This window comes from Podarcis cretensis (genome assembly GCF_951804945.1).
Source record: "Podarcis cretensis genome assembly, chromosome: 17".
Taxonomy (NCBI): domain Eukaryota; kingdom Metazoa; phylum Chordata; class Lepidosauria; order Squamata; family Lacertidae; genus Podarcis; species Podarcis cretensis.
In genome coordinates, this window is record NC_137187.1 from 40,534,502 (window position 1) to 40,553,118 (window position 18,617).

Below are 18,617 nucleotides of genomic sequence, written 5' to 3' on the forward strand. Positions count from 1 at the left end.
ATGTCAATTTTGGTTTCACTTTCTAATTTTTCTCAATTTTGGTTCACCTTTACACATTACTTTGCATACTTTATTATTTCTTTAATCCTCATAAAAATCCACATTTTAAGGTGAATTTATCCTAATATACACTTTTTAATGCAATTTTGCCTAATATACAAATATTGTGCCAGAATGTGCAAATTAGGCAAGTTTGCATTTCAATGTGGACTGAACTGAATTTCTCCTCCATTCCTTGTGTGGAATAGTGGTGGCAAGATACCCTCCTGCACTGTGCATAGTTCTGAGGAGAAGGAGAAAACAGTGGCAGGACTATATTGAGAGAAGCAGGTGCTGGCTCAAGGGGATACTCCTCCTGCAGGAGTCTCCAGCAAGGCCAGTATTTCCAGGGCTCTCTCTAGCAGTGGCTCCTGTCCCCAGTTTTCTCCGTTGTCTGTCATAAGGGTCCAAATCTGAGCCCAGGTCAACTGCATTGTTAAGATTCACATTAACTGTACCGTGTTGGTTTTTAATGAAACTTGGGAGGCTGTAGAACGATTAGAGGAAGAAGGTGCTTAACCCATTCCCTGCCAACTCTCTTTCCATTCAAAATTAACCCACACCACACTCTGTTTCTCCTTACAGGAGTCCTAATGCATACTTTGGGTTATCATATATCTGGAAACAGATACTGAGAAGGAAAAACAGCGAGCAGAGAAAGAATTAAGCAGACCCTGCTTTCTACCATTTTTCTTCCCTATTCAAAGCTGTAGCCTCCCAAGGCAGATTTTAATTTGTGATCACCACCACCATCATTACTGCTTCATTGCAAGTTCTTTATGTGCAAATGTATAGTTTGCCTTCTGAAAAGCTAACACTGCAGCAGAGGGCACTGTTATTCCATTATAGCTGCTGACTTTGATAGAGCTATATAGAGATGCAGAGGCCTTAGAGAAATTCAACTGTACAAATAAAACTGAGTATCCACTCTGAATATTCAAATTGCAATTAGAACTATATCATATTCTGAAAAAATAAATAAATAAAATAAAGTGGGTGTCTATATAATTCACATTTTAAGCAAAGTCATAAAGGAGTTAGCTTGCTCCTCCAAGAGATAAAATTAGGAAAGGTTCATTTTCTTCAAATCCATATCAGATACAGTGGTACCTCTGGTTACGTACTTAATTTGTTCCGGAGGTTCGTTCTTAACCTGAAACTGTTCTTAACCTGAAACACCACTTTAGCTAATGGGGCCTCCCGCTGCTGCCGTGCCGCTGCCATGCGATTTCTGTTCTCATCCTGAAGCAAAGTTCTTAACCCAAGGTACTATTGCTGGGTTAGCGGAGTCTGTAACCTGAAGTGTCTGTAACCCAAGGTACCACTGTAGTTTACATTAGGAGCAAGGGGTGTTTCCTCACAGTTTCAAAGATAAATTGGATATCACCGAATAAATTGGATTATCACAGGATAAATTGGATGCATATTTCATATCAAACAATAGTGTGGGTAAACTGTATGTGACTTCAATGTACATTTAGATTCTGATAATAATTCCTGATTATGCATTTCAATGAATGCTTATGTGCACAGATCTCATTGCTTAGAGCAAGCGAGGAAATGTGGGTTGCATGGTGAAGGAAGTTTAAAAGGATGATAAATTAACTCTTCAAAAAGTAGGAGCAAAATGCAGAAGAAGTTGTGTTTTTTTACGTTACAGGTCTGTGCTTATGGAAATGGGGTCCAACTTGGTTTCGTCTGCTGGGTAGGGGGAGAATAAGCTTATACATATTCAAGAATAAGTAAAAATAAATTAGTGGGATGTGACAATGGAAAAAGCAATTTTGCACTGCAGTTGAAATTGACTGGTAATAGGAAGTACAAAATGCATTAATTCTAAAAGTTAATTAATAATTCTCACATAACTATATAAAAATTCCAAAGCAACCTAAAAATAGTAAACACACCATGAGCCCTACTAATATACATTGGAAACTCCAACTGTTCTATTTAGAAAAAGATTCATACTGTTAAAACCATAAAACTTGTGCACTCAGATGGTGTTGCACACAGGAGTTTTACAGGATTGCTGCTTAAAAGCACATTTTAAACACCATTAAGACAATTAATAAAAGGTGAGTTGACCAAAGCAATTAATTGCCACAAGATTTCCTGTGTCCAGTACCATAGAAGGGTTAGGAAAGAATTAGATTCATTTACAGTGCAATTCTGTACACATTTGCCTGAGAATAAAACATCACTGAACTCAGTAGGGTTTACTTTTGATTAGAGTTGTATAGAATTGTGCTGTCAGGGGGGTTAAGATCTATCAGTGATTGTGAGCCATGATGGCTAAAAATGAAGCCAGTTTTTAAAATTATCTCTGATTATTTCAGACCAGCAGCACAGAAAGTGTATTATGTGGATCTTGCCCTGGTTGTGAACTTCCCTGGACAATTAACTCACTGTACAAATTCTTACATTCCTCTTTCAACACTCAAGCAAGTTTATAGGTCTTATGGCTTTGCTTTAAAATGTGTACCCAGTGAAAATAAATGTCAACAATCAGTTTGAAGATTTTACAAATTCAGGAAGTGGGATGAATGTAAATTTAATACACACATATATATAATTAAAAGTAAAATCCCAAGAGTACGTATCAGGCAAAGACAAAGTAGACCTTCTAGTAAGCAGCAGGTGATTGGGCCTCTCTTGTCTGGTCCCAGTATCTACATAATTAATTAATTAAACTTTTATACCACCCTTCATTGAAAGATTACAGTGTCATTCACAACACAAAAATACAAACTGAGAACACAAACAAAGACAAATCAATAACTCCCATCCTACCAACACATTTAAAAGTCCATAATCAGCCATAATCATCTGGCACCCAAAGATAGTTCATCTATCATAGTTTTTTCCTCCCTCTAGTTAGGAGAGTAAACTTTATTTTATAATCATTATTATTGCAAACAAGACAGTGCAAATTAAGCAAATATATTGAAAAGTGTTTTATTTAAATTGCAAAAGCTGGATTTTATTTCTATGTATCCTGATAACGTTTGTCTTCCAGCAATAATGTTGGCAGAATGCCTTTGGCAACGGAATGCCATTTATATTTTGCAAATGGCCCTGCTCTGTGTTGTGTTAAGTTTCCCCCTTGCCCTTCCTGGAAGTGTGAAGCAGGGATGAGCTAGGCTTTAATTGGACCGGGACAGCTGTTGTGTGCTAATCCCCCAAGTTTAATTTCTTCCCATGTTCTCTGCCACTCTCTGAGGATTCAAAAGGATAATCCACTCCTCCTTTGGCCACAACCTCTTCTACACTCTCCTCAGAGTCAATAAGGTTAGAGTCTATTAGCTATTGCAGGGCTTTGTTGGAGTCCAAACCTGTTCATAAAGATCCTTGACTTCCTAACAGAGTTCCAGTGCTTTGAATAGTTGCGTAACAGAAAGGAATCCAACAGCTGAAATTGTTCCTACCAGGGAGATACACTGATGTTAATTTTTTCCAACTGTTGAATATCTGCCTATTGTTCATTTGTTAAAAGTGCAGTGTCACTCCTAGGAAGAAAAGCTGGTGGCCCTGCTTTTAATTCCAACCTGCTCCTTCAAGAACAGCCATTACCCCATGGACTTTGCACCCCACCCTTAAATTTCTACTGTCCTTCACTCCTGATGGTGATGAGGATATGCATACCATCCTTCATCTGAAGATCACAGGGCAGTTCACAAGACATGAGACTAATATTGATTTGTTGCAAAAAAAAAAGAATTCTCATTCTGTATTTGTCTGTTGTGAATAATAATACTCTGCAATTTTACAAGAAGTAAACTGAAGGCAGCTCTCAACATAGTAAAGGCAAGAAAAACACACAATCACACACAACCAATAAAATTAAAAAGTAATTAAAACCATTTTGAAAGATGGGTCAGAATTTATAAAAAGCACCCTGGAATAAATCAGTCTTTGTTGCCTGCTTTAATGCAGGAAGTGAAGGAGCCAGGTAAGCTGTTTCACTGTCCAGGTGCTATTACACCTCCCTCCCCCTGTCCACTTGTCACACCTCTGGTGGCAGGAAAACAACGATTAGGGTCTCTGTAGAGAAATGGAGTTAATGAACAAGTTCATATGTCAAAACGTGGCCTCAGGCTACTTAGAGACAATAACAGCACTGTAAATTGACAAAGAAACAGGCTGGCAATTAGTGAAGTTGTTAAAGGATAACAGTAATGTTATCTGACATCCTGGTTCCTGCCAGAATTTAGGGGAGGGCACATTCGGAACCAACTGAAATGTATGAATTATCTTCATGGGTAGCTTCATATAGTTTGCAATAAAGTTGTGCAACCTGGAGGTGACTAGGTAGGGCTGCCATTTCAAAAAGTAAAAACCAGGACACCATGAAAGTTCTTGAGCTTTTTTCTTTTGTTTTCTTTTTTCTTTTATTTTTACAATAATGTCAAAAAACTTGATTTTTCAATTGACTTGTCTAAGATCCAGGACAAAGTGCCGCCTTTCATAAATCCTCAGTTCCACCATTGAAATCCCTTGTAATGTCCAGGAACATCCAGACATATGGCAGCCCTAGACCAGTAAGGGCACAGCTGGCTTACCAGATAGAGTTGTCCAAACAGTATTGGCTCCTGCTCCCACTTGAGCATCCAGGGTGGGGAAGCACTGGTTCAAGGAAATCTTCCAGTATAGGACATGCACCTACCTTTGGAAATAGTTGAAGTGCCTTTTAGGTGGCTAATTGTTTACAAGCTGTGCAAACCTTTTAGCTCCTGCAGATTTGTTACTAGATAGGTATACAGAACCAACGAAATCCAGGCTGTCCATATAAGAGACATTTAGTGATGGTGAGGGACTGCTTTACCACAATCAGCTGGAAAAAGAATTAAGATCCCACACAAGCATTTTAAATATAGCATATTATACAGCAATAGCTTTCCCCTAGTCAATATCCTTCTATAATATCTATTCACAAATAAGTTTCATTTTAACAATGGCCCTTCTTAATGTTAATTTAAAGCTTCCTCACTGCAGGAGCAGCTCATTTTATTACTTTAGTGTACAGTGCAACTTGAACATTATCCTTTAATTACCCCTTGTTTAGTTTTTGTTTATTGAACTCAGGGGTGTGTCTTAGTTAAAATGCTGGTCTCTTTCCTCCTATCCCTGCTTCACTTTTTCCCATTATAGCAAAATAGCACAACTTTTCTATAATGACATAACCCGGTGATTTAATGCATGCATCCTTCTGGAGAGCAATAGCAAACTAAGGAGGAAATAATAACTGATTTCCCAGGTGCAGTGAACAAGAAAGAAATAAAAACAGACAGAAACTGTAAACAGAAACTTTTAAATTTGAAGGAAATTGCACTTTTAGTAACAACAAAAAATATACACAAATCAAGTCAGGGAAAACATTAAAGGCTGGAACGCAATGATTTGACAATGGCATCTTGTTCATTCCCCACAAAAAGTGGGCAAACAAAGGATGTCAATGCACTGTAGGACAATTGTTGTCTCTGTGTTCTGCCTGAGTTAAAACAATTTTTGAGGCCTAAATTTTAACATCATTTTTTGGCTTGCAGTGCGCTGCCATTTACCTCATGATCAGTGTTTCCAGCCCTAGTCTACCAACCTGCCACACAGCCCCGGACCAGATCTCTCTTATTATAGCTTTTTCTATAATGCCTCTCTATCCCTTGCACATTTTAAATCCCTACATCCTTTTCTTTCTTGGGGTGTGTGCATGAGTGAGAGGGGGCAATTCCATGACCTCAATCCTGAGATCCTCTTGTTCTACATTTTGTGGTTGGCGCCCTTCCTGTTCCTCACCTAGTGTGGAAAGGGTGGGGTGGACTGGATCATGCTGTGGGTCTCAGGAAAGAAGATGCTAAGCCTAATACCTGATCCCTCTGGCTCAGAGCCAATGGGACAGGAAAGTAGGCCATGGAATAATGGAGGGTGGGTACAGGAAGGGTAGTAGAGAAGGGTAGGTTGAGATGAGAGATGCTCACATAAATAAATTGGTATTGATAAAGAAGGATAGAAGTGTCTTCCTCCACTGTAGTGGTCTGGCTTCAGTTCCAGCATGGAACTACACTGTCTTCACTGTTGTACTCAACCACCGGCCTGTCAGTACTGTGAAATTATATTCCAACCAAAGAAGAATGGTTGAATAAATTATGCGAATACTTGGAATTAGCTGATTTGATAAGACAAAAGCCAAAAAATATAATCCAGAAACAATGGAAATGCTTAAATGATTATCTATGTAGACAAGGATTAAATGTAAGGTATTGGTTATGTTTAGAATAGATTTATGAGAGATTTAGAAAACTTATTGATTAGAATATTTGTGTGAGATTGTATGGAAAAAATGCGGAATAACAAATACAATCTTGCTTAAAATGTATATAGGAAGTGCAGTGTAAGCGATGGAAGTCAATCAATGAAATTTTATTATTTTCATATTGAGATATTTGTAGAATAAATTTGAAAAATTCTTCCAACTTTTCTTCTTCTTTTTTTCTCTTTATTTTTTCTTTTTTTCTTTTCTTCTTTCGCCCCCTTTGTTCCTTTTTTCATATATATGTGCTTATTTATTATTATTATTAGAAATATATATGTATGTAATATTTTGCTTATATTTTGTAACAATTATGTTAAATAAACAATAAAATTATTTTTAAAAAAGGAATATGTTTGCACTATGTACGGCAAGCTTGTACTATACACCCTATGGAAACGGGTTGAGTGTGAAGGCTCTTTTGTGTGTGTGCTGTGGATTTGGTGGTTGTTTCCCCTTTCCTGCGGCAAGAGAAATCCTGCATCCTGCTGCTGCTACTGCTTCTAGCCACAAACTTTGACGTCTATAATCCAAGGCTGGAAATATTCCAATATAGCAGCTAATGTCTTATATTTTGGGGCTCATGAGCTCATCCCGTCTCTGGGATGGCCCAGCTGGGGCAAAGGTGGTATAAACAGCCCTGTCGGAAATGCAGGAAGATAGAACTTTGCTGCCCCTCCTGTGATGAAATGCCTTTAGGCTACTTTCCCAAGTTCCAATACCCTTTTAACGAAGTGAGGAAATGGGCAGCAGTATCCAGATGAAGTGAGGGAGCTGTGAAGATACAAATACAAGCAGGTTTGATTCTCAATAGAAAGGGCAGGTTAAGCCTCCCACTCCAAGTCATAGGAGAGATTACAGTGTATTTCTGTGTGCAAACACCTTGGTATAGCACACAATCCTTGAAATATATAAGCTCTCCAGCATACATGCAGACTACTCATAATAATGAGAGGCATTTTATTGAGGAATATCATAAAATTATTTCTGGCAAGTAGATAAGGGTGATCTGTACAATGGCATACTTGGTAAACTGAATCTGGTGTTCTCGTGCTTGCAGCATTCGTTTTAAATAAATGAAGCAATTGATCCACTTTATCTAACTGGTTTGTGTTTGGAGGCATCCACAAAAACAATTGCAAAAACCACCCCCAAATTGGGGATATATTTTACTGGAACTGGATAGGGTCTCATTTTAGCAACTTACATTTTAAAAGATTGATTAATATTTCACAAAGCAAGCAGTGTTGTAAGGGGGAGCAGGGAAACAAACATTGGACATTCCAGAAAAAACATTGAACATGAGATAAGCTCTCGAGTACAGAGTATATAGTCTGTAGCTAATGAAACACCTGACACAAAGGGAGAGGTTTTATCAGTCTCTTACAAAAAATGCGCACACATCCTGTCAGTGCACCTTAACATAACTCTTACGCTAACAACAAAACCAGCCTAATCATATAGCCTAATCACTATGCTATCCCAGTACAGTAGAGAGAAAATGGGAGAAAACCAGTTATTAGACCTGCCAAGAGTAAGTTTAACCTTGCACATTGTCTCTGGATCACTGCTTAGACTTATTTATTTGCAGCAATTATGAAATTCTGTTCCAGTGAGAAATTTCTCAAAGTATGATGTGATAAAAAGAGCAGATACAATTAAACAGTGTAGAATAAATGAACAAATAAATAAAAACATGTAACTTAGATAAAATAAGTAAAACGACAATTTAAAACTGGGGAGTGAAGTGGAGGCAGATAATGAAGTAGCTTAGTGGGCTTCCCCATGGAGGTTGTTCTGTAACCACTTAAGATGTTTCATTAAGAATTAAGCAGTATACAAATTATGTTAATTATGTTAAATAAACAAATAACAGTGTAGGCACCACCATTGAAAAGTCTCCATTCTACTGTGCCTCAGAGACCTTACTTAATAAACACAAGGGATATAGATCAGGTCCCAACAGCTGGAACCAACCTGGTTCCTTCAATTATCTGAGGCCTCCTCTGGGTATTTCCTCCAAGGTTGGTTCAGAGGGTTACAGGAAGGAAGAGGGCCTTTTCCACTGTGGCCCCCTACTTGTAGAATTCCCTTCCCAGTGAGGTCTGCCTGGTGCCACCCTTAACATCCTCTGAGTGCCAGGTAAAAATTTATCCCATACACTTGACAGATTAGGATTATTTTAATATTGATTGTAATTTTTTTTGCTGCTGTTTTACTTGGTTTGTTTTATAGGTGATTGTATGGTTTTTATTGTACTGCAATACTCTATGCAGTTTTTTTTTAAAAAAAGTGTTAAATAACTAATTAATTGAAATAATAATAGAGAATTTGCAGGGGCTAGCTACATGTAACATGCAAATCGAGTACTTTTATTTTCTTTTAAAATTAATTACAGTTTTGGAGTGAGGAATTTAGAGCCAAGTAGTAGCGGACTAGCTTAACACTTCCTTTGCCTTTCAGTTTCTGCACTACAAATTGCCTCCCCCTCCTTTTCAACACACACATACGCGCAATCCCAAAGCAGCTTTTCTAAATAGAACAAACCTAGGCTGGGCTCTAATCCAGGGGGTGCAGCAAAGGAAGATTGTTGTCTCTGGGTGATTTGCAATTAATCAGCATGGGTTTCCAATGACAGCCACCCCACCCTGCGAAATTAGGCCACTAAAATTAAGAGAGCTTTAGGGAGAAAAGAAGAGCAGACTTTTGTGTGAAAGGAATATGAGCTCAGTTCTGGTACGGAAAATAAATTCCTGAGCCGCACGCAATCAGAGGCACTCTTTTCCTAAATTTCCTCTCCACTGAGTACTTTTTAAATACCTGGCTCCAACTGGTGGATCTACAGGTTGAAATGAGAAAACAAAGCTCATCTTGAAAACCTGAAATTTGACTACCCTGTTCTAATACATTTGTAGTAGTACACCCCTTCAGTGACTTCAGTATGAAACAGCTGTAAATTTTCCAAATAAAAAACTAACAAGCACAATATTGAGGCACAATATTGAGGGTACAATCCATTTTGAGCATTTTAGAGAATGGCAGGATATAAGTGGATAATAATTACTATCAAAAATTTATAGCCTGCTCATCATTAAAATAATCCCAAAACTTGGTGCAATATGAAAAATCAAAAGTATATAATCAAATAAAACATAGAACCTTCAACACAAGTCATACTGATCCAGCAGGACAAGCATGCCCATATCCACCATAAACAAATTAACCACATCAACAGAAGCCAGGACAAATAAATTTGCTTTTAACTGGTGCCAGTCAAACCTGGCATGCCAGGGTACTCCATAATTGGGGACCCACTACTGAGAAGGCCCTCTCATGCCCCACAGCAAATACTTGGTAAACATGGCATAGATAAGAGGGTGTTTCCAGACGTATCCCTGGAGGTTTTGAAGCTGAAGTTGGGTGGCCATCTGTTATGGATGCTTTAGCTGAGCTTCCTGCATTGCAGAAGGTTGGACCATATGACCCTCAGAGTCCTGTTCTACTCTACAGCTCTATAATTCGGTAACCAACAGACAGGTGTATATGGGGACAAGCAACCCATCAGGTATCTAATCAGGTATCCTAAACTGTGTTACAGCTTTGTATGTCAGAACAAACAGCAAACCAGCAACTAGGGTGGTTCCATCAGAACTAGTATAATATGTTATTGGCCACAGCCTGCACCAACACACTGCTCATTCAAACTAAACTATAGTTTATTTTGTCTACTGTTTGTGATCTGCAAACCAGGCCTGTGTGTAGTTCATTTTGTCATAATTAACACATACTTAACTTTTCCTACCAACATGAGTTTGACCAAACTGCGGGAGGCAATGGAAGACTGGAGTGCCTGGTGTGCTCTGGTCCATGGGGTCACAAAGAGTCGGACACGACTAAACGACTCAACAACAACAATGTCACTGGAACAAGTTCTGGGGGTGGATATATAAGCATACTAAGGGCCAAGCTTGTATGGATGTAATTAACATGGATGGTATAAAAGGAAAAAGAGCACATGGATCTTAACCCCCACCCCCATGATTCTGACAAAGATGCTCCCCTTCTTATTTGCACTAGGAAGGAAGCCTCCAGAAGATCACCTCTTTTGTACCTCTTTTTAATAAAAGTGGGACCAATATGGAAATAATTGCTGATGATTTTCAACTGACCTAATGAGTGTTGTATCAATAACCACCATTAATTGATTTATTACATTTTATTTACTTATTACATTTATTACATTTTTATTAGGATTGAGGGAAAACAAGCAGGTGAGAAAAGAGAAAGCAACAAATAGCAAGGAATAAGACAGATTGACATTTATATAAAAACTGAAAGACTAGAGGCCATTGGTTTATACTGAACATTTTTTTTAAAAAAAACCCACACCTGTCATAAATACTGTAGACTGTCCACCTGGTAGAGCGGCTTATTGGTTTTATACATATATGTAGTATTTCAAACAATACTTGGTGAAAACAAGCTATCTCCCTGAAGCACAATTAGCACTGCTGCAATAAATGTATGTACATTTTGCTGTGGCTCTCAAGGTAGGATTGTGGCAAACAATGACCAGGAAAAGAATGGCCAGTGGAAGAAGTTCCAAATTGGAGGTACATGTGCTAGGCTAGGGATAGGTTCATTAAATTGCCAAAATCAGATACTTTCACCACTCCATTGATTTGTATAGGACCAGAGGAATGGAATTAGGATAGGAATTAATTCAGTTTTTCCCTTCTGCTGAATCAGGGCTGGTAAGTAGTAGCACAAAGGTAAATAGTGGTGTCAATGAAGAAGTCATTCACATTGCATTCCAGAAATTAGAAACATAGGTGTGACTTTAGCAGGGCTGTTGAGAGCAGATGGAGTGCTAGTCTCAGTTCTGGGGAAAGCTCATAAGGTGAGTTAGAAATGGATCACGCATTCCAAGTGTCAGGCTGGGGTAGCAAAGGGGAGGTTTGGCCTCATTGAAGTGCCTCAGTTCAAACGGAAGGAAGTTTGGATCAAGGATGGCAAGGGCTGCAGCCTGGGCTTGGGAAGTGCCAGCAGAGCCTCTGCTGGAGGTGCCCAATGAGGAAATAATTTTCTCCTCAAACTCTGCATCTCAGCTTCTTAGCTGGTCTTGTTATCTGACCTGCCCTCCTCCCCCTTTGAGTCCTTAATCGGGCTCCACCGTCCGATTAAGTACCTCCAAAGCGGCTTGTCAGGCAGCTAAACCTGTCTTTCCTTGCCCCTTTGGCTACAACTGCTCTGCAGTCCTTGAGGATAAGCTTGGCTTAGCTGAGGCTTTCCAGCCTTAAGGACGATTAAGGAAGACAGGAATGCCGGGGGGGGGGGCACAGATCATTTGTAGCCATACAAGAAGAGACCTCGGGACCCCTCAGGTATAAAGGCAACCTGTACAACCACACAGTGACTCATGACCCGCTCGCCATGGTACCCCGGGCCGTCCGGCTGCTTGTGACTCCGTCCTCGCAAAGGGATGTGAACTGAAGCCAGATTCTCTTTCTCTTTCTGCCCCATCTCAAATAGCTGCCTCTCAACCTGCCTTTCCCACCCATTCCCAAGCAGGCCCTCTCTTTCAGTTTTCTCTGCTCAATCCATCTTACTTTGCACACACTCCACTACCCTCTCAACTCCCCAGCCCCATCATTTCCATCTCATTGTCCCCACTGCAATTCCCACCATGCACAAAGCCCGCTCTGACTCCCAGGATGACCTCCCGGAAAATTTCTTCATCCCAGTGCCCTTGGATGTTGCCAACATCACAACTCTAAGTCCTTTTCTGGTACCTCAGACTCACCTTGGTAGTCCAGGCCTCTTTATGAGCATGGCTGCCTTCATGTTCCTATTGGTTGTACTTGGGGTACCCATCAACATCCTCACCATCTTCTGCACTTTCAAGTACAAGAAGCTCCGCTCCCACCTCAACTACATCTTGGTCAACCTTGCTGTGTCAAACCTGGTGGTGGTCTGCATTGGATCTACCACTGCCTTCTACAGCTTCTCCCACATGTACTTCATCATGGGCCCTCTTGCTTGCAAGATAGAGGGCTTTGCTGCCACATTGGGGGGTAAGTAAAATTTTTGAAACTTAGTAGCATTGGCAAGAATGAGGAGGATGAGTGGGTGGATGAGAGAGCAAGAAGACACAAGACTGGGAAAGCTGAAGGATTGTAAGGGATGAGTATGTGGGGCTATCTGAGGATTTCAGCGTACTGTGAAGTGACATTGTCATTTAGCAATCAAGAGACAGCTTGAATAAGGGAAATTGCACATTGTGAATAAGACAGCAGAGACTGAGGTTTGGGGAAAGCAAGGAATTGGTATGTGGCTGTTTTCTGCATCTGCATTTCCATATGCATAGGGGGCTGACTAGACAATCCTGTCCTCTGTTTTTTTACTCCCAACCAGGCATGGTGAGCCTATGGTCCCTGGCAGTTGTGGCCTTCGAACGATACTTGGTCATTTGCAAGCCTCTGGGAAACTTCACTTTCAGAGGCACCCATGCCATTGTTGGTTGCGTCATAACATGGGTCTTTGGCCTGGTGGCTTCAGTACCACCCCTCTTTGGCTGGAGCAGGTATGTGCTGGAGAATAAGGTTATGTCAGGGAGCGGAAGGCTGAGCTGAGATCATGGGAGGAGAGGCCGTCTGGGTTAAGGCACTAAGGCGGAAATTTATACCCTACATGGAATTGAGTTATGTACAGTTCCCCCCACTTCTGCCTGAGGTATCTCACCAGTTCTTTGCCATGCCTAATGTATTTAGGGTACAATTAACGCCACCCTCTGCTATTAGTGGAAACCTATTGCTGAAAAGTGTTTAACTTCCTTAGGTATATTCCTGAGGGGCTGCAGTGCTCGTGTGGCCCTGATTGGTATACAACAAACAACAAGTGGAACAATGAATCTTACGTCCTGTTCCTCTTCTCCTTCTGCTTTGGAGTGCCCCTGTCTGTTATCGTCTTTTCTTACGGTCGTCTTCTTCTAACCCTGCGGGCAGTGAGTACTACTTCTTTCCTCCCTTCTGCTTCCCTCTGATGAGACACAGCACTAAGGAAAGGTAGCAGACAGCACCACCACCAGGGTGAAAATCTGCTTGGGTGTGTAACTGTCCAAACTGAAGAGGAGTGTCTAGATAGGGATGGGTAAGAACAGGTGAAGCGGCTGTGGAATGCTGCAGTCCACCAACCAGCATTAGCTCTTTCCAGTCTTGTTGCCAAGTATCCTTTTTGTGGGAGAAGCTAAAGATCCAACATGGAACCTTCTATATCATGCGTAGGCAAACTAAGACCTGGGGGCCGGATCTGGCCCAATTGCCTTCTAAATCTGGCCCGCGGATGGTCCAGCGTGGCCAGATGGGTGGGGTATAAATAAATAAATAAATAAATAAATAAATAAATAAATAAATTATTATTATTATTTATTATAGCAGTGTGTTTTTACATGAGTAGAATGTGTCCTTTTATTTAAAATGCATCTCTGGGTTATTTGTGGGGCATAGGAATTCGTTCCCCCCCCTTCTTCAAAATATAGTCCGGCCCCCCACAAGGTCTGAGGGACAGTGGACTGGCCACCTGCTGAAAAAGTTTGCTGACCCCTGTTGTATATTAAAAGCAAGTGTGGCCCCTCTTTGGCCTGCTTCCCCACAGGGAGGCTCTGGTGGACTACAACCCCTGCCTGGACGGGGATTTGAACTCATGTCTGTTGTTTCCTGAAGTGACATGTTCTTGACCTCCGTGCTACACAGACACAGGTTAATGTAAAATTCTGTAGGTGCCACATGCCAAAGGGCCAAATGAGATGTGATATTAAATGTGTGAATGCATGTAAGGTGTCTAGTTAATAGGCAGTATCCAGCAAATACATCCCATCAGTGTAAGGGTTTATGCTTGCACAGTGGAACTTTCTCCCCCTCTCCTTCCCGCATGCAGTCCGCAGCTTCCCAAAATCTGCTCCAGAGGTTTGGGGGAACCCCTAGAACAGATTTAAGATGCACATGAGAGGAGGGGAGGGGGAGAAAACTCCGTTGCACAAACACAAATACTTGAACTGGCAGTACACTTACTTTGTGCTATGTTGGATACAACTGAATATCTCTAAATAACTGTCACCAGGGAGCCAAATAAGGATTGGTACTACGTCATACAAATAGGCAACGTAAACTATCTACCCTGCTTCTGCAATCCTAATTAAAATGTCCCTAGCTGATACTTCCCCTCGGGTGGAGAAAAGAAGTCATTGGGACTGTTGTGGGGGGAAACATTCTTTTCAATGTGCATTCATGATGCATAGCACACATGATTATATTGGGGTGGTTATATGCAAACTCTGTTTTTATTGATTGATGGATGGATGGTTTGGATTTGTTACCCATGCTTCACCAGAGTGGGCGACAGCAATTTAGATATACACTATTAAAAACATATCCCAGGGCAGGTCTCAGCAATTTAAATATACATTATTAACAGTAGTTTTAAACAAATTACAGTCACAAGAATGGTATGGGGCCTAAAATATATCCCCAGTGTCAAAGGCCACAGTACTATGCATCTTCAGCATGCAACAGAACCTACACAAGGAAGGTGCTGGATGCCCCTTTGTGGGCTGGAAATCCTACACTTTAGGGGCCACCACAGTGAATGCCCTGAACTTCTGAGGGTGGTGCAACTACTTCTGCTCATACACACCAACTTACAAAGCCGATTGAGGGGACTGGTGTCACGCACACAGATTGCGTGTGTGATGTCACATGCCTGCGCTCGTCAAGTGTTTCAAGTGGCGCACACCGAGCGTCCCGAAGGTCAGCTTCTCTTCCCCTCCCTGCGGTTGCCAGGGGAAGAGGCCCCGGCTCCTGCCAAGTGCTGTGCACACTGAGGGCCCTGAGCAATACTTTTCAAGCAAGGCATCAACAGATTCGGCTGCAATGGCAGCTGTACATGTGTGCTGAGTTACACCTGCATACTTTCGTGCACTGCACACATATGAAGGCACACCAGTGTGTACAAATATGTATACAGATGCACAGTTCCTGCCATCAATCTTCTAAACCAGCACTTCCCAGACTTACAATGATCACATACCCCTTATGAGAGCTTAGACTTACCAGCAGCCCCCTTTCGGGTGAAGATAATTTGGGGCTAGTTTTAATAATACTATTTTATCTTTGAATTGTCTGCTGCAGCTAAAAAATCAATGTTAAAGTAACACTAAAATTTATGTTTGCGTACTTCTAGGGGTACATGTATCGTGCTTTGGGAAACACTGCTTTAAGGAATTGCTTCCCCCTGTATCAGTTAATGCAGAAAGTGCAATGAAGAAAATATGAAGGAACTGGAAGGAGTAGGAAGAGGAATTAATATTTGTTTTGGGAATAAAAATATAGGAGGAGTCCCACTCATTTCAGTGGGGTTTGTAGAGGAAAGCTGCTCAGTGGATTATGTTCCATATCAACTAGGAGGTAGGGTAAGAAAATAATGGACTTGCACTGAAGGGAAGATTTTTAGGCCGAATGTTAGCGAACTCGTAAGAGCACAAGCAATGATAGTTGTGGAACCTCTGATCATGGAAGGTTTAAATACAAGGTAGAACGACGTCACTTGGCAATGCTCTATGGAGGAAAAGCCAGGTTTCAATCAGATTATCCACAAGGTCCCTCCCAGTGTAGTGATTCTTAGCTAGGACCTTGCATTCAGAAATCTACTCCATGGGTACTAGGCTCCACCATGAGAGACAGAGGTTGTGGTGATAAGCATAGCCAGTGTTTTATTACGGCAGATTGAACCTCCTTCACCCACTCAGGTAGTGCCTTTGCTCACTATAGACCTAATCAATACACCAGTGCTTTAGTTTTCCATTTTCTTTCTCCATCAATATGGCAACTCTGTACTGTGTGCACTCTGCCGCCTGGGCTTCAGTTATTCTCACTCGTGGTTAATCATCTCCCCACCTCATCAGGTTGCCAAGCAGCAGGAACAGTCAGCCACCACACAGAAGGCTGAGAGAGAGGTTACCAAGATGGTAGTGGTGATGGTGATGGGCTTCCTGGTGTGCTGGCTGCCCTATGCTTCCTTTGCATTGTGGGTAGTGACCCACCGTGGAGAACCTTTTGACGTTCGTCTGGCCTCCATCCCCTCTGTCTTCTCCAAGGCCTCCTCTGTTTATAACCCTGTCATCTACGTCTTCATGAACAAGCAGGTTAGCACGGGAAACATCTATAACCAAGCTGGTCTGGGTAGAAAGAGAGAGTGGCACATTTATCTCTGGTCCTGAATGGGGTAACTGTGCCCCTGAAGGACCAGGTGTGCAGCCTGGGAGTCATTTTGGACTCACAGCTGTCCATGGAGGCACAGGTCAATTCTGTGTCCAGGGCAGCTGTCTACCAGCTCCATCTGGTACACTGGCTGAGACCCTACCTGCCCACAGACTTTCTTGCCAGAGTGGTACATGCTCTGGTTATCTCCCGCTTGGACTACTGCAATGTGCTCTACGTGGGGCTACCTTTGAAGGTGACCCGGAAACTGCAACTAATCCAGAATGCAGCAGCCAGACTGGTGACTGGGAGCGGCTGCCGAGACCACATAACATCGGTCCTGAGAGACCTACATTGGCTCCCAGTACGTTTCCGGGCACAATTCAAAGTGTTGGTGCTGATCTTTAAAACCATAAAGGGTCTTGGCCCAGTATACCTGAAGGAGCGTCTCCACCCTCATCGTTCAGCCCGGACACTGAGGTCCACCTCCGAGGGCCTTCTGGCGGTCCCCCCCCCCCGAGAGAAATTAGCTTACAGGGAACCAGGCAGAGGGCCTTCTCAGCAATAGCGCCCACCCTGTGGAACGCCCTCCCATCAGATGTCAAGGAAATAAACAACTATCTGAATGTTGGAAGACATCTGAAGGCAGCCCTAATTAGGGAAGTTTTTAATGTTTGATATTTTAGCTTTTTAAAATATTCTGTTGGGAGCCACCCAGAGTGGCTGGGGAAACCTAGCCAGATGGGCAGTGTATACTATTATTATTATTATTATTATTATTATTATTATTATCCCATACCTCTTGTATGCTCTGTTGGATTTCCCTGGAATCATTTAGGGCTCTGGCAATCTCTCCTCACTGCCCTGAATGTTCACTTGTGCCCCACTTGTGACCAGGACTTGTGCCCCACTTGTGACCAGGACTTCATGCAAAGAATATAAAATCCCTCACTTGGCTTACATGTCAACATTTCTCCCTGAGCTTATCAAAGACTCTGGTATCATCTCAGGATATGCACTCAGTGCCCCTCTGCCAAATTACCTGCCCTACGGAGTATGCATAGCAGTACATGTATTTGGAGACATTTCCGTTTTGAAGAGAGCTTTGTGATTTTCACACTGAACTTGGGGAGCACCCTATGGTTCCCTGCTAGGTTGTCCCTAAAGTGTCAGTAACAGTGGACAATGAGAAGGTCAGTAATTGTTGAGAAGTTTCTCTAAAAGACGGCTTCTGCACCACTGTCTGTCTTTGCCTGCAATGTGTAGCCACAGAATAATGTTAGGCATGGTTCAGGGTTGCGCTCTGAGAGGGGCACTGTTGTGATGGAACAGGTCTGGCAAATCTTCTGCAATGTGCAGGGGTTCCTTGGCAGATGAACAGATGTGAACAGGCTTCCCTTAAGTTTGAAAATCAGAGCTAGAACCTTGACATTCAACACTGTACCTCTCTTGTATGGACTAGGGCTCAGAAAACTGTTGTGTCCTTCTTCCTTAGGGCTGTGACATCCCTGCTAATTAGCCCTCTCTCCCTTTCAGTTTCGTTCCTGCATGCTGAAGCTTGTCTTCTGTGGCAAAAGCCCCTTTGGTGAGGAGGAGGATGTTTCGGGTTCCTCCCAAGCCACCCAGGTCTCGTCGGTGTCTTCCAGCCAGGTGTCACCAGCGTAACCATGAGCAATACCCACACCACCCACTCTACCTCCAGGGAACACTTCTCCTGTATGCAGCAACACCCTTTGCCCTGCACAGCAGGATGCGCCCAATGTGTGCATTACTCCTCCAAGGGTCCCATTGCAGTTCCATTCGTTGCATCCGGCATTTGGTTTCTGTACAGGGCGCTCACATTACACACCCCAACCGGCATTGCTCCACCCGTCTGTACAATTAATGTTGCACTACACACAGTTGTTGTGCTCATGGACTGCTCTTCCTGTCCCACTGAGGTGAGCAAGGTTATCGGACACACTGAAAAGCTATGGATGGCAATCAGGGGAGTCACTACCAGCTGCTGCAGAACAGTCAAG

General features: G+C 42.1%; 1 protein-coding gene across 1 annotated transcript; it reads left to right on the forward strand.

Moving 5' to 3' along the window:
* Positions 1 to 10,638: 10,638 nt before the first annotated feature.
* LOC307206191 (blue-sensitive opsin-like) lies at positions 10,639 to 18,270 on the forward strand. The gene is made up of 5 exons (XM_079959034.1): positions 10,639 to 12,417; positions 12,758 to 12,926; positions 13,181 to 13,346; positions 16,302 to 16,541; positions 18,133 to 18,270. Exons 1-5 carry the CDS (start codon positions 12,030 to 12,032, stop codon positions 18,259 to 18,261), a joined length of 1,092 nt encoding a protein of 363 aa, XP_079815160.1. The 5' UTR covers positions 10,639 to 12,029; the 3' UTR covers positions 18,262 to 18,270.
* The last annotated feature ends 347 nt before the right edge of the window (positions 18,271 to 18,617 follow it).

Coding starts and splice junctions, on each gene's coding strand:
- LOC307206191 (XM_079959034.1), top strand. CDS start 12,030: ATGCACAAAGCCCGCTCTGACTCCCAGGATGACCTCCCGGAAAATTTC. Junction 12,418..12,757: donor CTTTGCTGCCACATTGGGGG/GTAAGTAAAATT, acceptor ACTCCCAACCAG/GCATGGTGAGCCTATGGTCC. Junction 12,927..13,180: donor CCCCTCTTTGGCTGGAGCAG/GTATGTGCTGGA, acceptor TAACTTCCTTAG/GTATATTCCTGAGGGGCTGC.